The 23,337-nt window shown below is 43.1% G+C and overlaps 2 protein-coding genes across 3 annotated transcripts; one reads left to right on the top strand and one right to left on the bottom strand.

The window, feature by feature from the left end:
• Positions 1–1,597: 1,597 nt before the first annotated feature.
• Positions 1,598–10,393, top strand: SGO2 (shugoshin 2). The gene is made up of 9 exons (XM_065750420.1): positions 1,598–1,613; positions 1,800–1,940; positions 2,848–3,023; positions 3,275–3,337; positions 3,886–3,980; positions 4,688–4,956; positions 5,547–7,502; positions 8,670–8,799; positions 10,045–10,393. Exons 2-9 carry the CDS (start codon positions 1,802–1,804, stop codon positions 10,229–10,231), a joined length of 3,015 nt encoding a protein of 1,004 aa, XP_065606492.1. The 5' UTR covers positions 1,598–1,613; positions 1,800–1,801; the 3' UTR covers positions 10,232–10,393.
• Positions 10,394–11,389: 996 nt separating this feature from the next.
• Positions 11,390–23,098, bottom strand: IDH1 (isocitrate dehydrogenase (NADP(+)) 1). Of its 2 annotated transcripts, XM_065750388.1 has the most exons (9): positions 22,996–23,098; positions 20,799–20,926; positions 18,928–19,219; positions 17,407–17,512; positions 14,895–15,072; positions 14,293–14,444; positions 13,176–13,316; positions 12,259–12,421; positions 11,390–11,733 (listed from the first exon to the last, which is right to left on the bottom strand). In XM_065750388.1, exons 2-9 carry the CDS (start codon positions 20,918–20,920, stop codon positions 11,640–11,642), a joined length of 1,248 nt encoding a protein of 415 aa, XP_065606460.1. In that variant the 5' UTR covers positions 20,921–20,926; positions 22,996–23,098; the 3' UTR covers positions 11,390–11,639. The 2 variants fall into 2 exon arrangements, with proteins under 2 accessions (XP_065606460.1, XP_065606461.1); XM_065750389.1 differs by lacking the exon at positions 22,996–23,098 and having other exon boundaries at positions 20,799–20,947.
• Between the last annotated feature and the right edge of the window lie 239 nt (positions 23,099–23,337).

Below are 23,337 nucleotides of genomic sequence, written 5' to 3'. Positions count from 1 at the left end.
CATTCTGTGATGATGACTTCCACATTAGGGTACAGGACCATCTCCAAGCCCTGGGTTAATGCAGTTTTACATTGACTTTACTTTGAATGGATGGTTGTCCGTTGGCTAGAAGCAGCTGAAAGATCTTTAATTGTCATTTTTGTATGTACAAAGTTCTTATGGAGTCTCTCTACCCTGTGGTGAGTATTAAATGCATCTCTCAGCAGTAGATGCTTCTACTGCTCCATGGAGCCCTGAAATCTGTTTCTCCAGACTTCCAGTCGGAGAAAGAGGGATGTAAAGGTGAATGATGTGACACAACTTTTATTCCAAGGTGAAATTCATGCAAGGTTGAGAATTGTGACAGTCTATCTAGGAAAAAAATTCTTGGTTTCTTGGTTTGTATAGCACAGATGCAACTAAGCTCAGCCACTACAGACCTGCAAATGGAGTTATGCTGCTTTTTTAATTATTTACAGCTGAATTCTTTAAGGAAAATAAAAACAGGATGTTTAAATGAAGAAAATATTTATCCTAACAGGCATGTTACATGCATTAGTTTTCTGAGGATATACTGTTGATCAGGCATTGTGGTTAATCCCATTCCCAGCAGGGCTGCTGCTATTTGCTCTTCTTTGAAGAATGCCATCCTATTACCTGTCTTTCCTTCCATTATACTTATCCAAGGATTATCTGCTTGTACACCTAGGTTAATATGCAAAATTACCTTTACAAAGTGAATGTAGCCATGCCAGGACTGACCCTGGGTTCTACTAGCCAAACTCCATTTCTATTACATGGTGAGGATAAAAGTAATGGGGAAAAAAAAGTGATATTCCTGTAATGAGGCTAGTCCCTAGCCCTGAGGTGAGCTGATCTCTGGTGTTTCCCTAAAAGCAAGAAATGCTTCTGTATCATCGCAGGGCAGGGAGGATAATACTACTGTGCTTGTGTTTTTAAAGGAAAAACAAAAAAATAGGAGCTAATAGTGCATGCTTGGGGAAAAGTCTTAATGCTTACTGCTGCAACTACTTGAACTTTCTCAGTTATTTCCCCATTCTCCATTTGTAGCATAGGCCCCACATAGGCAAAAGGTGTTGCTGTCTTGGCAGCTACTGGCCCTTGCTTTACTGTTACTGCCAGAAACATGTCCAATCACATTTTGAAACCTGAATAATTGCCATCTGCAATGTCACAGGGCATGGAATTACACTGTTTAAATAAGGCTGTGTAGAAAAGGGTCTTTGTTTCTGATTTGTCCACTTTTACTGTACCCTAATGCTGAACTGTATGATTAATAAAATTCGTGAAATCAGGTTTAGGAATTTGTCATGCATCGAACATTAAAATATATATATACTGGGGGGCGGGGGAATACATCCTTTCGGACTACTTGCGTTGGAAGGAGGGTACCGCGGCACAGCCCAGCTCTTCGGAGCCCCCGCGCGGAGCTGCGGGCTTTCGTTTGCGGAGCAGCGCCCGCCCTCCGCGGGGCGGGGCGGGAGGAGGGCGGTCTGCGACCCAGTTTGAATTCTAACGTCTCCAGCGGGTACGGCCGCCGTTCCTGCCGCCTTCCTTCCGCAGGCGCGGCGAGGGGCTGCCGTTCCGCCGGCGGAGAGCCGAGGGGAGGTGAGGTGGGTTCGCTGGCCCGGGGGGTTCGACGGAGGGCTTAGTGGGGTGTAACGGGCGATGGCCGTGCACCGCGGCTTCGCCCTGATGGCGGCGGGGCGGCATCTCGTCTTTGGCGGAGTTACGCTGCGGGCGGTACTTGGTGCCGGGCAGTGCGCCGCGCTAACCTTGCTCGCTGTCCCTCCCTCCAGCCATGGCGCATCGGAAAGCCTCCGAATCATCCTTCGGCCTGAGCGACGTAAGGGAGCGGATGCGGGAGAAGAAAAACGGTGTCCTGAGGACTGCCAAGCTGAACGCCTCACTCGCGTCGAAAATCAAAACGAAAATCATTAGTGAGTGTGTTTTGTCTTGCAGTGTGTTTGTAGGGTCTGTTGGAACAGTGTCCAGGGGTGGGGTGCAGTCTCTCAGCCAGAGCTTATAGTTAACAACTCCTTAACAGCCTTTGGGTTTCTAGAGGATTCGGTACCCTTGCAAATGAGTGTCCGATGCCCTTTGAAGTGTCCACAGTTGTCTGAGGGATATGTGACTGGCAAGTAAAACACAGAACCCATGGAAGAGAGCTGGCACCTCTAAAGCAGCAGCTGGGGAAGTTGCACGCTGCTGGAGAGCATCTCTGGTGGCACTGGACAACTCTCTCTGGGCAGCTGAGTCCTCAGGGTCTGTATTAGGTTCCAAGCAACAGAAGTAAATGGAGGAAGTGTTCTAATATTTATACATGCCACTGCAGAAGCTAGTCCAACTGGATTTATAGGGGAAATGGTGCATAAAATTAAATATTACTGTTACTCCCATTTATATATCACGAAATTGGGAAAGATGGTTTGAAGTTTGCTCAAGGCATACTACAAAGGAAAGTAGCTGTCTCTCCTTTTTGGATTGAGATGAGGACCAAGAGCTATAGCAGACTTTCAGAAGTCCTAAGCCATACTATCATTCATTAAGAATTGAAAGATAGGTTACTGACTGAGTTTCTCCATCTGAAAACAGAGAAGATGTCTGCATCTAAAGTGTTTCAGGTTATTATGAGAATTCTTCCTTGCTGCTTGCTGTAGAATTCCATAACTACCACCATATGAGAATGAATTATACTGCTGACTTTGTGTAGAGATATGTTGAATTTTAGATATCTGAGCCTAAGGGAGGTCTAACCTGAGAAGAGAAGGAAGCATGACAAGGGAGGAGAAAGGCATGGATGAAGCCTTGAATGCTGACTCATTGTGGTGCTTCTCTTGCTTACAGATAACTCCTCCATTATTAAAGTTTCCTTAAAGCACAACAACAAAGCACTGGCACTGGCCCTCAATGCAGAGAAAGCTAATGCACAGCGGCTTGCCAAGGAGAAGGTCATCTTGCAGATGGAGTTGGAACAGTGCCACTTCCAGAATGCTTTTCTGCGAAACAAGCTCTGCTTCCTGGTATGACACTAATGGTGTTGTCAGAGGGTGGGCAGCACTAGCACCTCTGCCTTGGGAGGGCTGTGTGAACTGTCACTGGTACTTTCCATATCTTCTGAATCTGAAATGAGTCTCCATTTACGTGTATATTCTTTCTTTTAAGCTACATTCTCCCAAGAGGAGCCATGATTTTTTATGTCTGCCAGTATCCTTGTTGAAACAGATATTTTGATGTAATACTTTTATTATTTCTTTGTGTTTCCTCAACGTAGAATAACATTGTAAAAGAACTAGAAAACATTGTGGAATCAGTTAAAACGGCTCGGCTTTCTGAGGTAAGCAGTGGGAAATGTCAGCTTGCTGCTGCTTGTACTGGAAAGGAGACCGTGTTTGTTTCCTGCTAAATTCAGTTTTGAACAGTTTTGCCATTTTTCTTAGCTTACTTGAAATGTTCTGTCTGCATTGTTGTTTTTAGTCTGATGCTCTTGTGTATTGTATGTGGATCTTCCTACTTCCTAGTCTCGGATTATCTAAGCTAGTTCTTCTGCCTTTGAAGGATGAATGTGATTCTGCTGCAACTCATTGCATAAATTTACGCAGCAAATGGCTTTTAGTAAACCTGGAAGTTGCAGGCATAGGCCTTGGTCATTATAGCTTATGTGCTCTTGAGAGTTGGATAAACTGCCTTCTCCAGGGGGATGCAGTTCTGTTGAAATCTTGGAGTGGGAGGACAGGACCTCTGGGTGTGCAGTTTTAAGTGGAATAGGGTCACTGTCAGTTTTTTACACTCTCCTGAGTGAAACTGAGCTGCTGCTGTGTTCAGGCATTTGTACAAGGTGACTGCAAGAAATTTAAAGTCCCTTTCTATTTATCTGTTCTCCAGTTCTGGACAGTTCCTCTGTCCCTGTCTAATGGCCAGAAGTACAGCATGACTGAAGATAGCTGGGCTGGTGATGTCATGGATGGTCATCTTCTGAGGTTAGCCTTAAAGTCAGATGTTGAAATGGCTCTTGTGTTTTATGTGTGTGTCCAGTTGTTTGTTTCTCATGATTTGTCATCTATAAACCATTCCTGCTCACGTTAACCTGCCTTTCTGCTGCCATTTGTCATATTTGTCCTAGTGTCAAGTTTTTTTTTTTTTTTTTTTTTTTTTTTTTTACGTGAGCTTACCCTTTTTTCTCCTTCGAAAACGCATCACTTTCAGATAAGCTTTGTGTCTTTATGGCTGGAGAGATTTCCTTCCCAGCCCACGTTGCCTCACACAGATGGCCTTTCCTCCAAAGGATCTACCCTGTCCTTTGAATTTACAGCTGTGATCATTTAATTGTAGCTATTGTAAACAGTTAGATGCTATTTCTGCTAATGATGTACTCCTATGATCTTCTTCTATAAGAATACTTAAGTATGTGTGTAGTTACATGGAAAAAGGCTGTACTTCCCTTTTGCCTCTGTGTTTTTTTTCCTGCTTCTACAATATGTAGAGGTACGCTTTCCTTGTGAATTGTATTTGCATGTAAAGTGAAAAATGTATCCTGCTCAGGCAGTGTGTGTTCTTCAGCATCTGAAGCCTTCAGAAATGTATTTCAGTGTAGTGGCTTTAGAGAGATGAAAGCTGTGTTGTTGGACATTTTTTAGCATGTTGTAAGTGTGGAACATGCTCCATTGCTGTTATTCTTTCTCACCAGCACTGCAACAATGCCACTGAGAGTGCCCATTTCGAAGTCAAGTGATTTGAGACAGCAAAGTGGCAGCTCCACAGCAGTACAGAAGTCCTCATTAGATCTTCAGAGATGTGCTCCTGATAACACCCTGGAAACTTTGTCTGTTGTCTCTAAAGATGCTTTGCCACCACAGTCTGCTTGGAAGCCTCAGTCTCACCAGAAAGAAAATGGAAAGAACCAGAGTGAAAGAACAGAATCACAAGAGGCTTTTCTTGACTCTTGCCTCTTCAGTGGTAAGTGCATCTTCAGTAGTTGTTCTGGTATGATGTGGCATGTATGTACTGCCATAGCTCCCCTTAGCTTGTAGCTATAGCTCCAGTGGTTCTGAATTACTGTTAGTGTAAATTTCAATGACACTGACATTGCAAGATCTGTGGGTATCCCAGGATGAGATGTCTCAGTGGGAATAGCTGACATATTTACAGTTTCTCAAGACTACTGTTCAGACATCCTGGGTAATAGGCACTGTGCTTACGTAAGGTTTTCACAAGTGCCTGAAAGTGCAATTCCTTGGAAGGCAATTGGGTACACAGCTCCTGTTCATGTGGATTTTCGTGTGAGTAATAACTCACATTGATTGTGAGCGTCCCTATATATCAGGGCTGATTAAGGGATCTTGCTTTAGATTGCCTTTATTCTGACCAAAACTGTGCAATTCTGTTGCTGTGGTGAGTTTGTGGAGTCTGTGGAATAAAAATCATGCTTTTCCTATCTTCTGGTTTTGTGGTAGGATTGCAGGGCATATTTCTTACTGTTACTGATAAAGCTGACTTTTGCTTGCTATGTTTCTGAGACTTAAGAATGAATTTTGTCTTTCTAACAGAGTCCTTGTGTGCCACCCAACAAAATCTTGACAGTTTGTCACCACTCGCCTGGGAAAGTCATCCACTTCCATATGAAGATGAGATGGTGAAGCAGTTCTGTGATCGTCTCTCACAAGGGCATGTTACGCAGAGGAGAAAACATTCCACTTGGTTTGCAACAAGCACTCGGTCTTCAAGTGTGGATACCATCCCACATGTCAGTTCAACTCGGGCAACCTGGTGTGGTATTGCAAAGGATAGCAGCAGCTTCAGTGAGAGCAACACACAGCCACAGCTGAAATCTCCCAGCTCACTGGCTTCACCCACTGAAGCTTCTGTTAGTCCCAGTAGAAAATTTCCAGTTACAGAAGCTTTTTGTGATCAGTCACAGGCTGAAGAAACTGGGTGTAGTGTTGAAGTAGATCCCAGCTATAGTGGAGACATTGAGTTTGTTCCTGTAAAGATTAAAAATAAAGTTAACTGTAAAACTGGTGAGAAGAAGACTGTTAAAAAAGCAAGTGCGGGAAAAAAGAAAACAAATGTGATTAAGACCAATGCAAAAAATGGACCTGATATACTCCAAAGCGAAGAGAACACTCAAAATGCAAAGAAGCCTATTTTTTCAGAAGCTGCAACATTGCCTAGTGGGTCAGAGGCTTCAGATGTGAGGCAGAAGGCTGTTGGCTGTGTTGGAGCTCTGGACAGGAAGAACAGAGGCTCTGGTGTGGAGCAGTGTTCTCATTCTCCTAATAATGTCAGAATCAGAAGAACATACGTGATGAATCCACCACAGCTGAGTAATTTTGGAAGTGGTGACTTAGTGCAAGTTAAGAAAGATGGAACTGTTGAGTTCCAAAGCATGGAGAGCAGCATGTTAAAAAGCCCAGTTTGTACTGTCTCAAGTCCTAAAGTTCCCTCAGACGATTGCGATCTGCAGAACTTATTTTTGTTGAGGGATGGAACTTCAAGTGCATGTGTTTTACAGGAAGACTCGTCAAATGTGAGCACAAAGAGGACCAGACAGAAAACCAATAGAAAAACTAGAGTAATTTGTCAAATAAATGACTTGGAGGAGAATTTGCCAGTCAACATGGAGAAAATACCAGAGGCCAAAGCTGAAGAGCAATGTAAAAGCAGCCAGATAAGCAGGAGGAAGACTGTCACAGAAAGCAGTTGTAGTGGTCTGAAAAATGAAGATAATTTTGAGCCATTTGTTCAAGGAACATCTAAAGGAGGCACAAGGGATTTACTAGATAAATGCAAAAAGAGGACTTATTTTGTTTATCCTTTGGACCTGACAGGAAACTTGGGTTGTGTCCAGGCAGATTTTGAAAAGAATGAAATGGTACCATCCAGGTGTATTCCTGGGAGCAAAGTTAGCAAAATTCCTAGAGTTCAGAGGATGGTAGCTGCTCAGAACAATAAAAAACAAGCAGAGAACCCTCAAGAAAAGGAGCAAACTAAAGTTGTCAACACTGATTCTTTGGAAAAAGGTGATTGCAGACCAAAACCTCGAAAGAAGAGAAAAACCTCCACTCCTCCGCAGACTGATTCAGTAGCCAAACAGAGCGGCGGTGCTGGCGTCATCCATGAAAGTTCTACAGAACTTGTGTCAAAGCAAATTGTACTAGTTGGGAAACACTCTGGCCCTACCAATCTGCTGTCTGAGCTGGATGTCTCCCTGGAAGAGCAGATAGCTGACATACAACTCAGAAATAAACTTCTGGACCTTTCACAGAGCCTTGAGTCCTCTGTGATCTGTTCTGCAGATCTGCCCGTCAGCTCTGGGCTTACAGATCTACCAGTTTCCAAAAACTCAGAGACCAAAGGCAACGGAACTCCAAAAAAATCCTCTCTTTGGACAGAAACCTCTCTGCTATTTCAAGAAAGGAGTGTAGAAGAAGTATCTAGGGAAAGCAACCTGGTTGCGTCAAGTTTTAAACATTGTTTGCAGAGTTCACCTTCACACAAACCTGGTAGGTGGCAGGGTGTGGGGGACACCTGTATTTGGGGGAAAATACTAAAGACTGTGCAGATAATGCATATATTTCTGATCCTCTACTCTTGTGTTTTTTAGACATAAAGATCAGTGTGCATTTACTCTTTCACTTAAGCTGACCAGTCATTCCTGTGACTGCATTTGTATGTAGTGTACTAGCATTCCTTTAAGACCTTCAGATTCCTCTTACATGCATGAACTTTGGGAAAATGCTAAAAGCATGTCCTCTGAGTCCCTTCTTTTCCCACTGTGTTGTCCATGGGACATGCTTGTCTATTTTGAAAACTGATCTCTGAAAAATGTAACTTGATGCTAGCCCTGCCCATTTATCAGCATTATTGTGGCATGGAGTGTGAGTGAGGTTTTCATGAGGAATAGTCTGAATCCTTGCAGCATTAACTTTTCAACTTTTGAAGAATTTTCATTGAAGATACAGCTTAATTTTGTTGGTTTTTTTTGAGCTGGTTTTTTTCCTTTTTTTTCTCTAATTATTCCTGTCTTTCCTGTCTTTTTTAGTTTTCCGAGGGATTTGAAGAGTGTATCCTGTAGTTGGTAACAGTAGTTCAGCAGTTAAGCTGACTCTTTTTAGGATCTTAATGCTACTGGATATTCTGTGAAGAGTTAGGTGGAGCTGTGTGGGGATTTTTTCTTTCCTGTAGCTGTTTACAAACAGGCTGTTCTGTATACATGTAAGCTGTACTTTGTAGGGCCTTTTTGGCTGATGTCACCTTCAAAGCTACAGTAAACACTGGCAGGGTCCTGCATGATGGAAAGCCTTGCTGGAAGTCTCCTAGGTTGTTTGGGTGCCTTAAGCTTGCTTTCTACAGGCTGTCCACTGGACAGTAGAATTGTCAACTCCCATTTTGCAGAAAGGGGCTACTACATTTGAGCCAAATGATATCTCTAATATTGAAGACCTATATTTTTGAGTGAGAAGCCTGATTTGATTATTGAGCTCGTTTGCAAGGATTTTGGAACAAAAATGGTCACCTGATTTTAGAGGTGATATGATTAGATTCAGATTTAGGCACTGTTCAGAGAAACCTGGTAATGCAGACATTTGGAAGCCAAACTTCTAACTAAGGATATTTGGAATTCATTTGGAAACATTTTGATCACTTCATCTGTGAATATGTCTTTTTAGAGATCAGGCCACTACAGGACTTGACCAATGCCAAGACTCCATCTCTCCTCCCCGGCTTGGAAGAATTACCAGAACGTGCATCTAGGCGGAGACGGGACCCAGCCTGCTACAGAGAGCCGAACCTCAACCGGTGGGGATTAAACTATTCATTCCATGACTTTTCCTATGCTGCAACCTATGCTCTGCTCTCACTCCTTCAGTGTATAGGGTTAAAACCTCTGTTACTTTGTTGGTCTTCCAGTCCCTCCTACTCTTTGTGTTTCTCTGAGTTCCTCTTTACCACAGTGTGGTTAAGTGAAAAATACACATTAACCTTACTGTGCGTAGGCTTCTGTTAGCAAGCTGTCAAAGATGTTATTTCCTTCACCAAACAAACAGACCTTTAGCAAGTCCGCCTATGTGGTACATTGTGCTAATAAGGGATTTGTGTGAGGATAAAATACAGGACACAGGAGCTAAGAGAGATGACAGAAAATGTAGAGGCCTTGTAGGCACTGGGGTCAGTGAAGGAGGGGGAGGTTCCCCTGCAGCTTGTGGAGAGGCCCATGGTGGAGTCACCTACAGCCCATGGGGTACCATGCTGGAGCACAAAGCCATTCAGCAGCCCATGGCAGAGCAGGCTTGAAGGAGGTTGCAGTCCACAGCAGGAACCCACACAAGAACAAACTCTAAGCCAGAATTGCAGCCTGTGAGGAGCTTATAGAGGGGCAGCTGCCTGTTGTGCCTGCGCTAGAGCAGTTTGTTGCTGAAAGACTATGCTCTGGTATGAACCCATGCTGGAGCAGTTCTTGAAGAGCTGCAGCCTGTGGGAAGTTCACATAGGATCAGTTTGGGAAGGACAGCATCTTTTAGGAGGGATGCCATGCTGGATCAAGGAGAGTGACTGTGAAGGAGTGGTGGACACAAAGTGTTGGATTAACCATGGCCCCGTTACCCTGTGCTGCTCAAAGAAATAGGTATGAGGGGGAAAGCAGCAGGAAAGGTGTTTTTAAGTACTTACTGCTTTAATCTGTTAGTAGCGCTAAATTGCCTAAATCTCCTTTATGTTGAGTCTGTTTTGCCTGTGTCTGTAGCTGGGGAAAGATCTCCCTGAACTTAACTCATGAGCTTTTTCTCATCATACTTTCTCCCCCTGTGCGGTTGGGCTGGCGGTGGAAGGGCAGTGTGGTGGACCTTAGCTAGCCATTGGTGTGATACCACCAAACCCCATGAGCAGGTTGGATTGGTATTTGCTTTTTTCTAGTGGATTTGAGTACCAAAGCAAGTAGCTGCATTTTTTCACAAAGCAATTGTAAATCCAGAAACTTTAAAGACTGAAATTGTGTATGTTCAAGAAATCTCTTGGTGGTTTAATCTAATGCTTCTGGTTCCACAGCAAACTGAGGCGAGGTGATCCATTTACAAACACAGAGTTCCTCCACTCCCCTGTTTACAAAACCAAGAAGAAGAGGTCCAAAAAACTGACCAAGAATATCAAAGAAGAATGGCTTCCTTTAGAATGTTCCAGAGCCAAGGCAAGCAAGCTAACATCAATGGGAGACAAGGAGCAAGAAGTGATGTAGCAGTTGCACATGTAGCCCATACATTCATGCTTCTGTATCTTTAATTACAATGTATCTAATGTTCTGTATAGCTTTTTTAAAGAGTAAATAAAGTCTGCTATATAGATAATAAATATAAATCTTGTGCCACCTATCCCCTGACCTCTTTGGGCAGAGTATTTAATGTACAAACTTTATAAAGTGCTCCCCCAGGTCAGACAGAAAGGCCCCACAAAAATCAGTAAGTGACCCACTGGTTTCAAGGGCTTGAGTGCCAGCTGTGGCCCTTCAAAGAGGTAGGCAGCCAGCCCTTTGTTATACCTACACAGAGTTAAAGCATTCCCATCATTCCCAAGAGAAAGTATCAAAGGAAGTGACAGCTTCAAATTCTTGTTTGGTACCTGATGCTTGCCATCACAGGGCAGCTGACATTACCATAAGCCACAACAAATTAAAACTTTGCTCTGAGAAGGGAGAGAAATTATTTCACATTTACATCACATTCTCTCTGTCCCAGTATGCGATGACTGTCCTGAAAGTTACCCAGTTCTGTTTCTGAAGCAGAATTTCCCCATTGCTCCTAATCACACAAAGGAAATGCAAGCATAAAGAATGTTAGTTGGCTTTTATTTTAGTCTGAACAAAACCATTCTTTAAAAAAAGAAAAAGGATGGAACAGTTCTTCACAGTCATAAGCTGATGCTGTATCACAGTAAGTGTATGTGATACCTCAGACAACTGAAGAAACATTCTGCACCTTAATGAAGTGCACAGGAGGAGGAAGACAGAACAGTTCCTATGTTTCACATCCACTCAGGAGGAATAAATGCATAGCCTGCATTTATGATACTGCTGCAATTTTATTAGGCTCTTAGCCTATAGGGTTTGTTGCCAGCATTTACTAAGTGCTTTTTCTCAAATGCTAATTTTGATTTAACAAATTCCTTGTTATCAGGATACTGTGCTGTAGTTGGCACTAAAAGGTACATTAAGAAAGAGGGGCTGTAGTAGAGCTGTCACAATCCTGTGAGCTCATTTATACTTTGTAGATAGTACTGGAGCAATAAGGACAGTTCTGATTTCTCAGATATGTTGGATAGTAAGTCACTGCTGGTTTGACCAGAGATGTGACACAGACTGGCTTTCAGTTTGAGAAGAACGAGATCATAAGTCATAAGAGGAACCTCAAGTTTGCTCTGAATGACATAAGGAATCTAGGTCCATGCTGAGCTTGAATACTGTTACATTCAGCTGCTTAGCAAAGGAAGGTATAGCCCAGCAGCTCGAGAGGTTTAAGAAAAAAAAGTATACTTTAAACACTTAAAGTTTACACGTTCAATTTTGTCAAGTATCTGAAATGTTACACAATGGTGATGTAGTGCCACTTAGACTGCAGTTTAAGTGGGAATTTCTTAGTGGATCTCAGGCCTTAAAGTCTGGGGAGAGAGGCCAGCTTCCCCTTCAGGTTTGCAGCAAGCTTGTCCATAAATTCAAAGGTGCTCAGGTAGTCAGAACGTGTGACACTGAGGGGGGAAAAAACAAGACAGACAATAGTTATAATGCAGTTCAGTTCTCAAAGAAGGGGAAGACTGCTCAAAGAGGTTTGAGCCCTGCCTCTGAAACCACCACAGTCAACCTATTTATCATTCTGTGAAAAGAACCCAGAAAAGAGGGAGCTAGGTGTATCTTGCAGTGAGATAGGTCTCCATCCTAATTAATGGGTAGGAAAAGTTCCAACCAATAAATGCAGCATGTTAAAAAGAAAGAAAGAGGAATAGCAAGGAAACCCTTTATACTTTTATTTTCCCTCTGCCAAGTGTTTGCCACAGTAGCACAGACAGAAGAGCCTAGATGAAGGTTCTTGGTGCAGGGAGTATTTCATGTTCCCTTTGTAGAGCACTGGCTACAGAAGAGCCCTGTTCTGTGACCAAACTCCTGCAATTCTGCACCATATACACTAAAATAGCTTCCCAACAAATGTTTTTCCAGAAAAAACAAGTAAGCAAATTCCCTGCCAAGCATAACTGATTTACACTTCATGCACTTACTTAGGCAGGCCTTTGATACAAGCAGCAAGGTCCTTCGTCATGAAACCTGATTCAATGGTCTCAATGCACACTTCTTCCAGGGCAGTTGCAAAGGTCTTGAGGCTAGTGTTGTTGTCCAATTTAGCTCTGTGAGCTAGTCCTCTTGTCCAGGCAAAGATGGAGGCTGAGAGAGAACACTAGATTACTCTGTTCCTTCTAAGATTCCTAGGACATTGTACTAAACTTAGGTGGTACATTAAGTATATACATATATTTTCACTAAAACACTGAAAACAGAAGAAAGTTAGGTGTTTTCCACAGCAGACTTCCTATCTTCAAGTAGGCATTAGGCGTTGATATTTGTGCAGCTCTAAAGAAAAGCAAAACTCAAACTACTCACTGACTCCTGAAATCTTCCCTTTGTGCCTGACACTTCATTTTGTTCCTTCCCAAGTTGGAAAGACCTGTAGTAAGACTCATGATCACACAGAAATCTGTCCTTATGACAAAAGGGTACGTCTTCTTTCTAGTATTACATTACATTTTATCTTTTTCTCACATGCCATTCTAGGTTAATCTATACTTGAAGAACATACACAGTTTGATAGATGGCTGGTGGATTTTTTTGACCATCAGAGATGGTAGTAAAATAAAAAGCAAAAAAAAAACCCAAAACAGTAAAGAACTGTAAGATCAGTGTGGCTATAAGTCCATCACTTGCAGAAGAATGACAGTATGTCTCATAGGCCAGGTTTTATCAAGCTTATTGCTTGCACTCCATTCCAGCCTGATTCTGCTCTGGGTGTCTCCACAAAAGGCAAGTGCATTGTGAACTACCAGTGTGAACTGTTCTGCGGTGCTAGGTTCTCGCGAAAGGATGTAGATTTTTATTCCAAACCTGCATTTTCATGTGTAGATATCACTGACAGGAAGCTCACCAATGGGGTTAGTGGAGGTTTCTTGGCCTTTCTGGTGCATGCGGTAGTGACGAGTAACTGTGCCATGTGCAGCTTCTGCTTCAACAGTCTTGCCATCAGGGCAGATTAGCACGCTGGTCATCATGCCCAGAGAGCCATAACCTACAGAATACATAGTTCAATCTTCTCAACAGAGCGCTCATCTACATTCCCCTTATTTCTGCCATGAGAGAGTTTTGTAAACTCTGCTTGCCAGTATTCCTGAACAGCAGAGCTGCTGCAACTAACTGACTTGTTCTGAAACTTCCAAATTGCTCAGATGAACAGTGCTGCTGAGCCACAAGGTATAGGTATGTAGATACTCTGCCCCATTTCAAGAACATGAATATTCCCACCTAACTTGCTGGATGGGTTTTATTTATTTATTTAAGAACAGAGAATCCTAAGCAAGTACCATTGGGCTGCCAGTTGCTATCTCACAGAAGACATAGGAAATGAACCTATTCCACATCAGCACCTGCTCCAGTGAAAGGAACAGTCAGCTGGAGGAATCAGACATTCATGCCACCTCTAACCCTGCAGGTTTCAGAGATACGCGTGTTTGAAAGCTCTGAACAGCAATCCAACACATCTTTGTTCCATGAAAGGCAATTTACTATCCTTAACTTAAGAAAGAACATATCACATAAAGCCACATCTTACCCTGTGGGTATCTGCATCTCTAATTTGTTTTGGCATTGGGCAGTTTGATTACACAGGATTTTGGTCAAGCACTACAAATCTATGACATTTAACATATGACAGTTAGCTTTAGGTCTTCAAAGTTATCTTGCTTATCTGTATAGCACCTGCCAGTACTCTCACCACTGATCAACCATTAGAACAGAAAGGCTATCAGTTATTATACTGACATCTGGTAAAGGAGTACAACTAAATATGTGGCCTGCATTCAGTGGAACTTCTTTGTCAAAGTGAAATCAAATTAGTTGCCTACTTCGTAGCTCCACGACTGGCCACAGGTATGAAATGTAACTCCCAAGACCTAGCACCACTTCTTGGCCATTACATAAGATATGACAGAACACCATAAGAAACCGCTATTGAGTTTTCTCAAGCATACACAGGGAACTTCTCATACCTTGTGCAACAGAGTCAGACTGCACATCCCCATCATAGTTCTTGCAGGCCCAGACAAAGCCTCCTTCAGATTTCAGGGCTTGAGCAACCATATCATCAATGAGCCTATGTTCATACCAGATCTTCTTGGCTTCAAACTGGGACTTGTATTCTCTGAAAAACAAAAATTGGAAGGCCCTGATATATGGATTAAAACACAATGCGCAGTTTGTGCAAGCAAGTGTGCACAGTGAGGTATATGGAGATAATATTTAAAACAAAACAAAATCCAGAAGAATTTTCATCATCTTTGCTCTTTTCTTCTTCCTCAGTTGTTACAGCCAATGCAAATCTGTTCAGAATTGTGGGAGAACCCATAGAGAATCTGTGGTTCGCTGTTAGGAGAGATGAACAGCATAGCCAGGTGTAGCAAATCCTTAAGTACTGTGTGCTGTGGGACTCCTATGTACTGTGGGACAAGGGAAACTGACAGAAAGGGTCAGGGATCTTGCCATTACTGCCAAGTGTTTGAAAATGCTGAATTAACTGCAAAAGCTCACAAGACTGGATATGTTTCTACTACAGACTGATGCACTGTGGTAGGAAGTACACAACCACAATTACCTGTCATAGATCTCTTGGAAGATGTCTTTAAAGCGGCCATCATATCTCTTCAGGATGGTATTCTTGGTGCTCATGTAGAGGGGCCAGCCTTTAGATAGTGCCATTTGGAAGGAACTATGGGCAAAATCCTTGATAGATTGGTCAAGATTGTACATTCCCATGGCTACACCACCACAGCCTGTTAGCAGAAGGAGAACAGACAGGATTCAACTAGGTTTAGTTTTTGTTAAGGATTTGCCAGTCCCCTCATAGCATACTTTGACAGGCAGGCTAGCATTAACTTCCAGGTATCTTGATATAGGCAGGTTCTTTCAAGGAAAGATGGACATTGCACTACCAGCTCAAAGCTGGGACAGTCCTGCAATGCATGGATACGTAAGATGCTTTGTTTTACAGCTAAGTAAGTACACCTTAACATTGAATACTCCTAAGAAGTTTCTACCTAATCCACATTTAAGAAGCAAAACCTGACAGGAGCAAATATGTTTGAATTTCTAGTAATGGAATAAATAGAAATTATTTTCCATTGAAGCAGCAGTTCAGTCAAAGCTAAAAATGAGCTTGTTCATGTCAGGTTCCTTGTGCCTTCAGATTTCCATTACTTTCTCAGGCTCACTTCCAGCAAGTTACAGGAAGAACTTAACACTCGTCTAAGTTCAAAGTAAAGTCTTGAGAAGGCTCTGAAGGATTATCAATATTCACATAACTTACACAGTATTATGCAGATGTGCTAGAAGCATGCATAAACTTACTGCCCAGCTCGTTTGGGGGAAATCATTATTTAGATCACGTGAAAGGCTGGAGATGGACAAAAGCAGGATGGATGTAGGACTTCACAGTAAAGCTCTGTCATTGACAGAGAACAGCTTCTTGTGTTTCTAGTGAAGAGCAGATATACTCTTCATTTCAATCATCTTTCTACCACCACTGCTATTATTTGTTGGGCCTTCATCAGTGGTCTTCGCTCTGGAAACACTCCACATCTGTTTTATTTTGGAAAAATCAAAACAAAAACCTTTCCAATAGCCATTTGTCCTTACCTCCAGATAACTACTAGATGGACATGCATGCAAGAGAAAGAAGGGAAAAGCTAGGGCAGATTTATCTGCTTGCAGTAACAGCAAGGTCATTAAAGATGGTATTGGCATGGAATGGAACTACTGTTACTAATGGAAATACATGTTGTTCCCTTGCACCCCTTAGTGAGTCAAGGGCAGAAGGTCTGATCATCTAGGAAGTGTTCTCAGGAGACATGGTTTCACACTAAGCTACACAACAGCTGTAAAGTTGTATTCAAATGCTTATTTACATGTAAGGAAAAAGCTTCTTTCAATCCTACTGTGAACTCAAATTTCTTGTTTCAGTAACAAGGTTGAAGACATTATCTTCAGCAACAGAAAAAGCTTTGCTTATGGACTGTGGAGGTGTACTGGCACACTGGTTATCTGTAGGGAGGGAACTTCCCCAGATCAACAGCAGCGATCTGCTATCTCTGGTACTACCTTGCTTTCTGCTTAGTGATGGAATGCATCAAGACAGCTAGGACTACCAGATATCTACAATACAAGCTCACCAGTCACCTATTAAATGAAAACATATTAGAACTGACAGTGAAGCAGGTTAACTGTATAAAAGGCTGTAGAGCACTAGGTGCTACAGATCTGGTTTCCTGTAAACAAGAACAAGAAGAGCGAGAAATCAACTCAGTTAAGTAATAGAGCAGTTCTGGGACCTGTTTTCCAAACCAAATACATACAAACTGTGAATCTGTGTGGTTTACATAGACGTATTGGGTCTTTATAGCTAGAAGCAAAGCATTGCCTGCTCATGTACACAGGCCACCATTAAGGTCTAAATCCTGAACCTTTACATCAGTCATCTGTCTTATCTGTTAATGGTGAAAAGTCTTCCTTGGTCCTGCCCCTACATAAACACCCTGGATTCTAAAAGGGTATACATAATTTATTATCTGTTTTACAGAACGCAGCCTAGCACTGTCAGGACTCCTCTTTCTGAGCCTAGCTATGCCTGCATCAGGAAAGTAGTATTGCCAGGATACAAATACCTTTGTGAATGCATCTATGAAAACAGATTTTTAGCCTACTCAGAATGCAATACTCTTGTCAAATTCCCTACCTACCTTGGTGAATTAGTATTAGTTCATACCAGGATTGTTCTCAAATATAGTTCCACTCAGATCAAGCACTGTTGAGATAGCAAGTTTCCCTCTGAAGAGAGGGAAGAGCATGCATGCCACTCCCAGAGTCATTATACAAGGAACATGACAAGTAACCAGCCTAGTATGATTATGTATTTAATGTGCTGCTTTGATCTCAGGGAAGTTTAAAGTAACTTTCAGTATTTTCCAGACAGATGAAAAAGATCCAGGCCTTCTCCATATGCTTTACCTCCCAGAGAGATATTGTACCATCAGACAGATCTGACTAATAATTCAAAGTTGAATTTAACCAAGAAATATCAGTTCTGATCAAAACTTAGAAATAGTACCTACTTTCAAAGTTATGGACCAGATAGGTGACTGGTTTGCCTCCATCCCCTGGAGTGTATGTCATCTCTACTTTTCCAGGCCCAGGTACCACAAAATCGGTTGCTCTGTACTGTTAAAAAAATATTAAAAAATTGCCATGATGATTTTATAATAGTTTTATCTATCAGGATGACAGAACCATGAAGATAACTCAGGGTAGGATAATGTGTAGAGATGCATTTAAAATAAATGTGTTGAACAGGCTCTGTTTACATTGGCCACGCAGTTTCAGAATTATCTTACTAGTGAGGCAAGAGATAAGTACTCAAGAGTTTGCCTGCATTAGAAATGATTATCCCAATTCATGTGAAAATACTTTCAAATTCTTGGGCTCCATCAAGTGGATGAGCACGTATTTTTGCAGCTACACAAAAGTTTTAAAGAGACAAGTATCCAGGGTGCTTTGTAGCCACTGAGTAGAAAGCTTCCCCCTCTCTCCCTCCTAGCCATTCATATCACAAACACTGATCTCATGAATAAGGCTAAATCATAGAGGACCTTAACAAAAGCAACTACTTCTACCCACAGTACTACTGATTTGGCCTTCCAGATGTCATAAGAATTTGGTGTTCTATAAGTTGTCAGACATTTTTTCAACTGTCCTGAACAGTACTATTTAAGGCTTCATTTCTTTGAAGTCTGTCATCCTTTTTCCACATGCTTTCTTTCCAATTGAATCTGTTCCATAGGATGTGCTGATGTTATAAAAGTGTCTCACTAATATGTCCTCTACTTTATTCCTTTCGTTTTAATCTTGTGCTTTGGCAGGGTTTTAATCCTCCCCCCTTAATCCACTGCTTATTATTATTTGACCTTCTCAGTTATTCAATACTACTAAGGATGCAGGACCACATTTTCTTTTTTTGCCCCCAGTGTCAAACCTTATTTTACCATCCCATCTTACAACTCTCCCTCAGTTTTGGATTTACTCGTTCATTTAAGGAGCTGCTCTCCTTGAAAGCCTCTCCTGCTGTCATATTTGGTTGTCTTGCAAGGCATCATTACCCAGGGAACAATATAGCTGACATCTGTTCTCCAGACTGCCCAAAGACAACTACACTGAATGCTACATGATAGCTTCCTGTGGAAATGTACTACCTCTGCCAATGGCAGTTTCTCTGCATCATTTTACAGCCTAATGTGTCCATTACAAACACCATGCAGGAGTGTTGTCTAAACTTCAGCTGTTCTGCTTTTGCTATGATCAACATTTGACGAAAATTCCACAGAAGTGAGGAAAAAAAACTTAGAGGAATGGGTTCACCCTGTGTTTAGGTAAAGTTCTGTCTAAACTAAGCACAGCCCATGAATACTGTTTATACATCCGCAGTCTTTAAGGAAAGAAGGAATGAAACAGGCTCTCCTGCTCCTTGCCAGGTGCTGCACAAAGTACTAGTGAGTACCTACTTCCAGGTGAGAGTCCTAGTTCAAAACAAAGACTGTTCAGATAGAAAGAAAAGAGAGGTAAGTGTTGAAGTAACTCACTTGATCCCCATAAGCATGACGGCCAATGACAATGGGTTTCACCCATCCAGACACCAATCGGGGGATGTTCTTGCAAATAATAGCCTCCCTGAAGACAGTTCCACCTAGGATGTTCCTAATTGTCCCATTGGGAGACTTCCACATCTGCTTCAACTTGAACTCTTCTACTCTTTTCTCATCAGGAGTGATGGTAGCACACTTTATGCCAACATGGTATTTCTTTATGGCTTCAGCAGCTTCCACAGTCACTTGATCATTTGTAGCATCACGATGCTCAATGCCCAAGTCATAGCTGTAACAAACCCACAAACACAGTCAGAACTGCCCAGGGCATTGGTTCACAATAGGGAAGAAACCAGACCCTGTAATTCCAGCACTCTGCTGCCATAACTGAAGTTTTCCTCTCCCATTCCTGCAGCTCCCACACTAATAGAACACAGGCTCATGTACTGATATTACAGCTGCTGGTGGAAGGTATGAAGTACAGCTTCAGTTTATGGCTGAGCCTTTCTTCCAGTCCAGGAAGCAGCCTGCACCTCCTCAGCTATCTCTCGAGTTTCTTAGCAATGGAACTTTCTGCCTGGTTTTCTAACAGCTGTTTTTGAAGAGCACAATCCCCAAATGAATATAGGCCTTTATTGCAAGTCTCTTGTACCATTTTTTGCTTCCTTCAGTGATTGAAGCACACAAAGCAACACCAGGTTTCAGATTGAAAGTTGCTTTGACAAGGGACCCATAATCCTGCTCTGGCAGCACAACTGCCAATAGTCTCCTTCAAACACACAGAGGAAGCACGTTTCCTACACTCACTGTTTTAATGGCTTTCTGAGAGTGCTCAGTGTGGGACAGCCCTGAAGCACAGCCAACTCTGTGTGAGTCTAGCCATTGTGCTGGCTCAGCTTGGGGTTTGCACTGTCTCCTCCTACCCTTCTTTGAAAATAGACGTTCTCCTCACTGTGCACATATATTGTGTTGCTGAGTTCCTGTTTGTCTGGGTCTCAACACTGGCAAGAAGAAAGCCTGCTGTAGGTGGCATACAAATGACTCAAAGAGCAGGGGACAAGGTCAGACTTGTGGGTTTAATAACAGCAGCTACAACTGAAGGCCTCTTTCCACATAGAGAAAAGTAACACTGCTGGATATCTATCTAATAATTAAAGCTTAGTGGATAGAAAGAGAAGGAACTGCTTGTTCTGCTTGACCAGATGCTACACACAGCACACCCCTTTTGCCATACCAGCTACTCGTATTTGCTTTTCCAAGAAGGGAGTATAGGAGCACAGCCTAGGCTCAGGGAACATTCACAACAGTTAGCTTACACTGCCAGCAGCACAGGTCAAGCTTTGAGGAAAAGATGTCAGGGTTTGTGCCCTACAACCATGCTTTCACCCTCTTGATAGGTCTTCAGAGATGGCAAGAAACTCTAAACCTGCTCAGAGTTCACAGATGCTAGGCTTCAAGCCAGGGAATAGCTGAAACACCCCATGCTTCTAATTCTTTAGGCTACAGGAAACCAGCAGATGACCAGGTACTGGAAAACTAAGACAGGAGAAGAAAATGAAAACCATGATGACTATGAGGGAACTTCTTATTAAGCATTCACTGCTTACTGCTGTGAAGAATCCCCAGAGGGACTACCAGGAGAGAGTTAGCAAAATACAAGCCCACATTTTTCACAGTACTTAATGAGACTGGCCCTTGAGGTAACAGCCAGGGAGTCACCTTTGAGCATTACTAGAGTAAAAAGGGCTAGTTAGCCTCTCCGCTTAAGTGCTGGAGAAGCAATAAGGTAGTAAGAGAAACTTGAGAAATGCATAATGACACATGCAAACTGCAGTATGAATTGGCTGAACGTCATAAAGAGCAATTACCTGTGCAAATCCAGATCTACATAAGGAAAAATCAGCTTTTCTTTAATTAATTCCCAGATGACCCGTGTCATTTCATCTCCTTGCATCTCCACAACAGACCCACCATGGATTTTTTTAGACATCTTGATCTACAGTAAAAAACAAACAAACAAACCTAAGTTAAAAACTACCAACACATATGACTAACACGTGTATTCTGCATTTTTACAACACAATTGAAGGTACTAATGTTGCGCACACAACCACTTCTGAAGCCCTGAAAAAATCTAAATGGCATTTTTCTTGGAATCCCAGCTCCCACAGAGATCTGGGGATAAAGTAAAAAAGTAACAGTTGAAATTTAAGAGCACAGGCTTAATTCAGAGCTTGAATTACAGTTATACAAAAAAAAATCTGAAAGCATGGTCAAACTCTTCCCACCAAAACATGGGAACTTTTAGAGTCTTCATGAGCTCCAGTTCAGTCCCCTGTTTCTCTTTTTTTGGAAAAACGACAAGTCAGATTGCTGGCACTAAGATTAGTGCAGTATCAGAGTCCTCAATAGCTTCTTTCTACAGGGAAGAAGGAAGCAGGGACACATGGACAGTATTTTCTCCTGGCAAGCTTTACTTCTGCTGGTCAAATAAATACTGGACACATTTGTTTTCATATGCAACCAAAGTTTCCCAAGATATTTGTTCAGTATTCAAAAAAAAAATTATCTGAACTCTACCCCTCCAGCTGTACTTTGTCCTTTGACAAAAAGAAAAAAATAACCCCACAATCCACTCAACTACTCTAACACAGTGCTCTGCTTTTTTTTTTTATTATCCTGTTTCTTGGTTCTCAACTCCAATTATGCAAGAGCTATGACTTGTCATTTTCCCCAAGACAATCCAGTTCTTGTATGTTACTGCTGGGATAGTACAGAGAGGCACCAAGTCCTTTTGCCTAAACTTACAGTCTCTCAGATACTGAGCTCCATGAATGGCTTTACCTAGATGAACAGACTCAGTGTTCAGTAACTCACAAACTCATATGACCACTTAATGTGAGTACAGTAAGTTGAAAAATGAACGAGTTAGGCAATTCTGTCCTGCAGGAAGATAAAACCCTGTCTCATATTAGGTCTTCCTAGTTCTCAAGAGAAAGTTTAACATCATTTGATCACGCTCAGTTTATTTGTAAAAGTATTTTGGGCCCACTTTCCAGTAACAGCAATGTAAATAAAGACTGTTTCAGACTCCCATGGCTAGGCACAGGTCATTAGCCAGGAGACTCCAGTTTGGCTTTCAGTACTTGCACAGCCTGAGGATTTTTAGTCATTCAAGCCGCAGTTCCACCCACCATCACTTGTTTTGTGGTTTGATCCCTACTTCAACAAGATCAGACAACGTCAGTCTTCTCATGGTAACGGGTTTTGTGAAACTAGCTTAATAACTCTGCAGCAGTATTGTCATGAGGGAAAACAAAGGTACACAAGATGTGCCTCCACTGAGATATATCCTCTTGGAATAGGGGAACAGATGCTTCTTCAGGAGCTGACAGCACCCTGCAGATCTCCCTGGTCACGGCTGCAGTACCCTTCTCTCAGTGGCAAAACCAGCTCACGAACAGGTGGATTACCCTGAATAATTCCTCTGGACTTTCACCTTCTGTCACCTTTTCACTTTGGCTTTGTACTCTACAGAAGTGCCAAAGGTCCTACAAGAACCTCCTTCTACACTTAACCCAAGCAGTTTAAAGCTTCACATAACTTTAAACGCTCCTTGATTTGCAGCGAGGACTGGGAGCCAGCAGTCACTAAACAGCTATTGCAACACCTCCCAGCCCAGCCCTATACAGCAGCTCTCCGGCACGGGCCTGCCCAGCGCTCCCTGCTGCGTGCCTCCCAGCTCACCGCCCATGACATCCAGCCGTGGGCCGCCAGCAGCACAGCAGTGGGGGCTGAGGACCCCCTAGGCCGGCCTGGCCCAGGCAGCACGGCGGGGTGTGACGGCACGGGGGTACCGCAGCGGCTGGAAACGTTCAGCAACACTCCCGATAGAAAGAGACCGGCACAGCCGAGCTCCCACAGCTTTCCTTACCGAAACGCTGACAAAAACATAAATTAAAAACAAAACAACAACAAAGAACCAACCCAGTCACAAATCCCCCACAGAAAACAACGCACCTAGGAGAAAAGGACAAAGGCACAGGCCAGGCCGCGCAGCGTTACCTGCTCACACACCGCTCCGCTGCTCACGACACTGAAGGGCCGGGCCTCGCGCGGAACCCTTTATGGGGCCGCCCCTCCCGAGCCCTCCTCCTCGCCGCGGGGGCGGGCCGGGCTGCAGTAGGGGCGAGTGGCACCGCCTCACCGGAGGAAGCGGGTGTGCTGTGGCCGGGCGGGGCGGGCAACGAGCACCACTCGGCCCGGGGGGTAGCAGCGGACACGGCTGGAGCCCCGCGGGGACGGACCCGCGGCGCCGCGCTGGAAGCGGCGGTCCCGAGTGCGCCCGTGGGGCGGATCCCGGTACGAGACCGCCCCGCCCTACTGCCCCCGGCGGCGGGTGGATGA

Source organism: Cyrtonyx montezumae, unplaced genomic scaffold, assembly GCF_038088225.1.
Source record: "Cyrtonyx montezumae isolate F1298 unplaced genomic scaffold, pur_monq_1.0 scaffold_7, whole genome shotgun sequence".
Taxonomy (NCBI): Eukaryota; Metazoa; Chordata; class Aves; order Galliformes; family Odontophoridae; genus Cyrtonyx; species Cyrtonyx montezumae.
The sequence above is the reverse complement of the archived record's forward strand: the minus strand, read 5'-3'. Positions and strand labels throughout refer to the sequence as shown.

What these genes read in the sequence shown, in the direction of transcription:
- IDH1 (XM_065750388.1), bottom strand. Translation starts at nt 20,920, where the DNA reads ATGTCTAAAAAAATCCATGGTGGGTCTGTTGTGGAGATGCAAGGAGAT. An exon ending in TCTGGTCCATAACTTTGAAA is followed by an intron (nt 15,073 to 17,406) that starts GTAGGTACTATT and finishes TTCTGCTAACAG; the next exon opens with GCTGTGGTGGTGTAGCCATG. An exon ending in AACCTCCACTAACCCCATTG is followed by an intron (nt 12,422 to 13,175) that starts GTGAGCTTCCTG and finishes GTTCTCTCTCAG; the next exon opens with CCTCCATCTTTGCCTGGACA.
- SGO2 (XM_065750420.1), top strand. Translation starts at nt 1,802, where the DNA reads ATGGCGCATCGGAAAGCCTCCGAATCATCCTTCGGCCTGAGCGACGTA. An exon ending in TGACTCTTGCCTCTTCAGTG is followed by an intron (nt 4,957 to 5,546) that starts GTAAGTGCATCT and finishes TCTTTCTAACAG; the next exon opens with AGTCCTTGTGTGCCACCCAA. An exon ending in AGAGAGCCGAACCTCAACCG is followed by an intron (nt 8,800 to 10,044) that starts GTGGGGATTAAA and finishes CTGGTTCCACAG; the next exon opens with CAAACTGAGGCGAGGTGATC.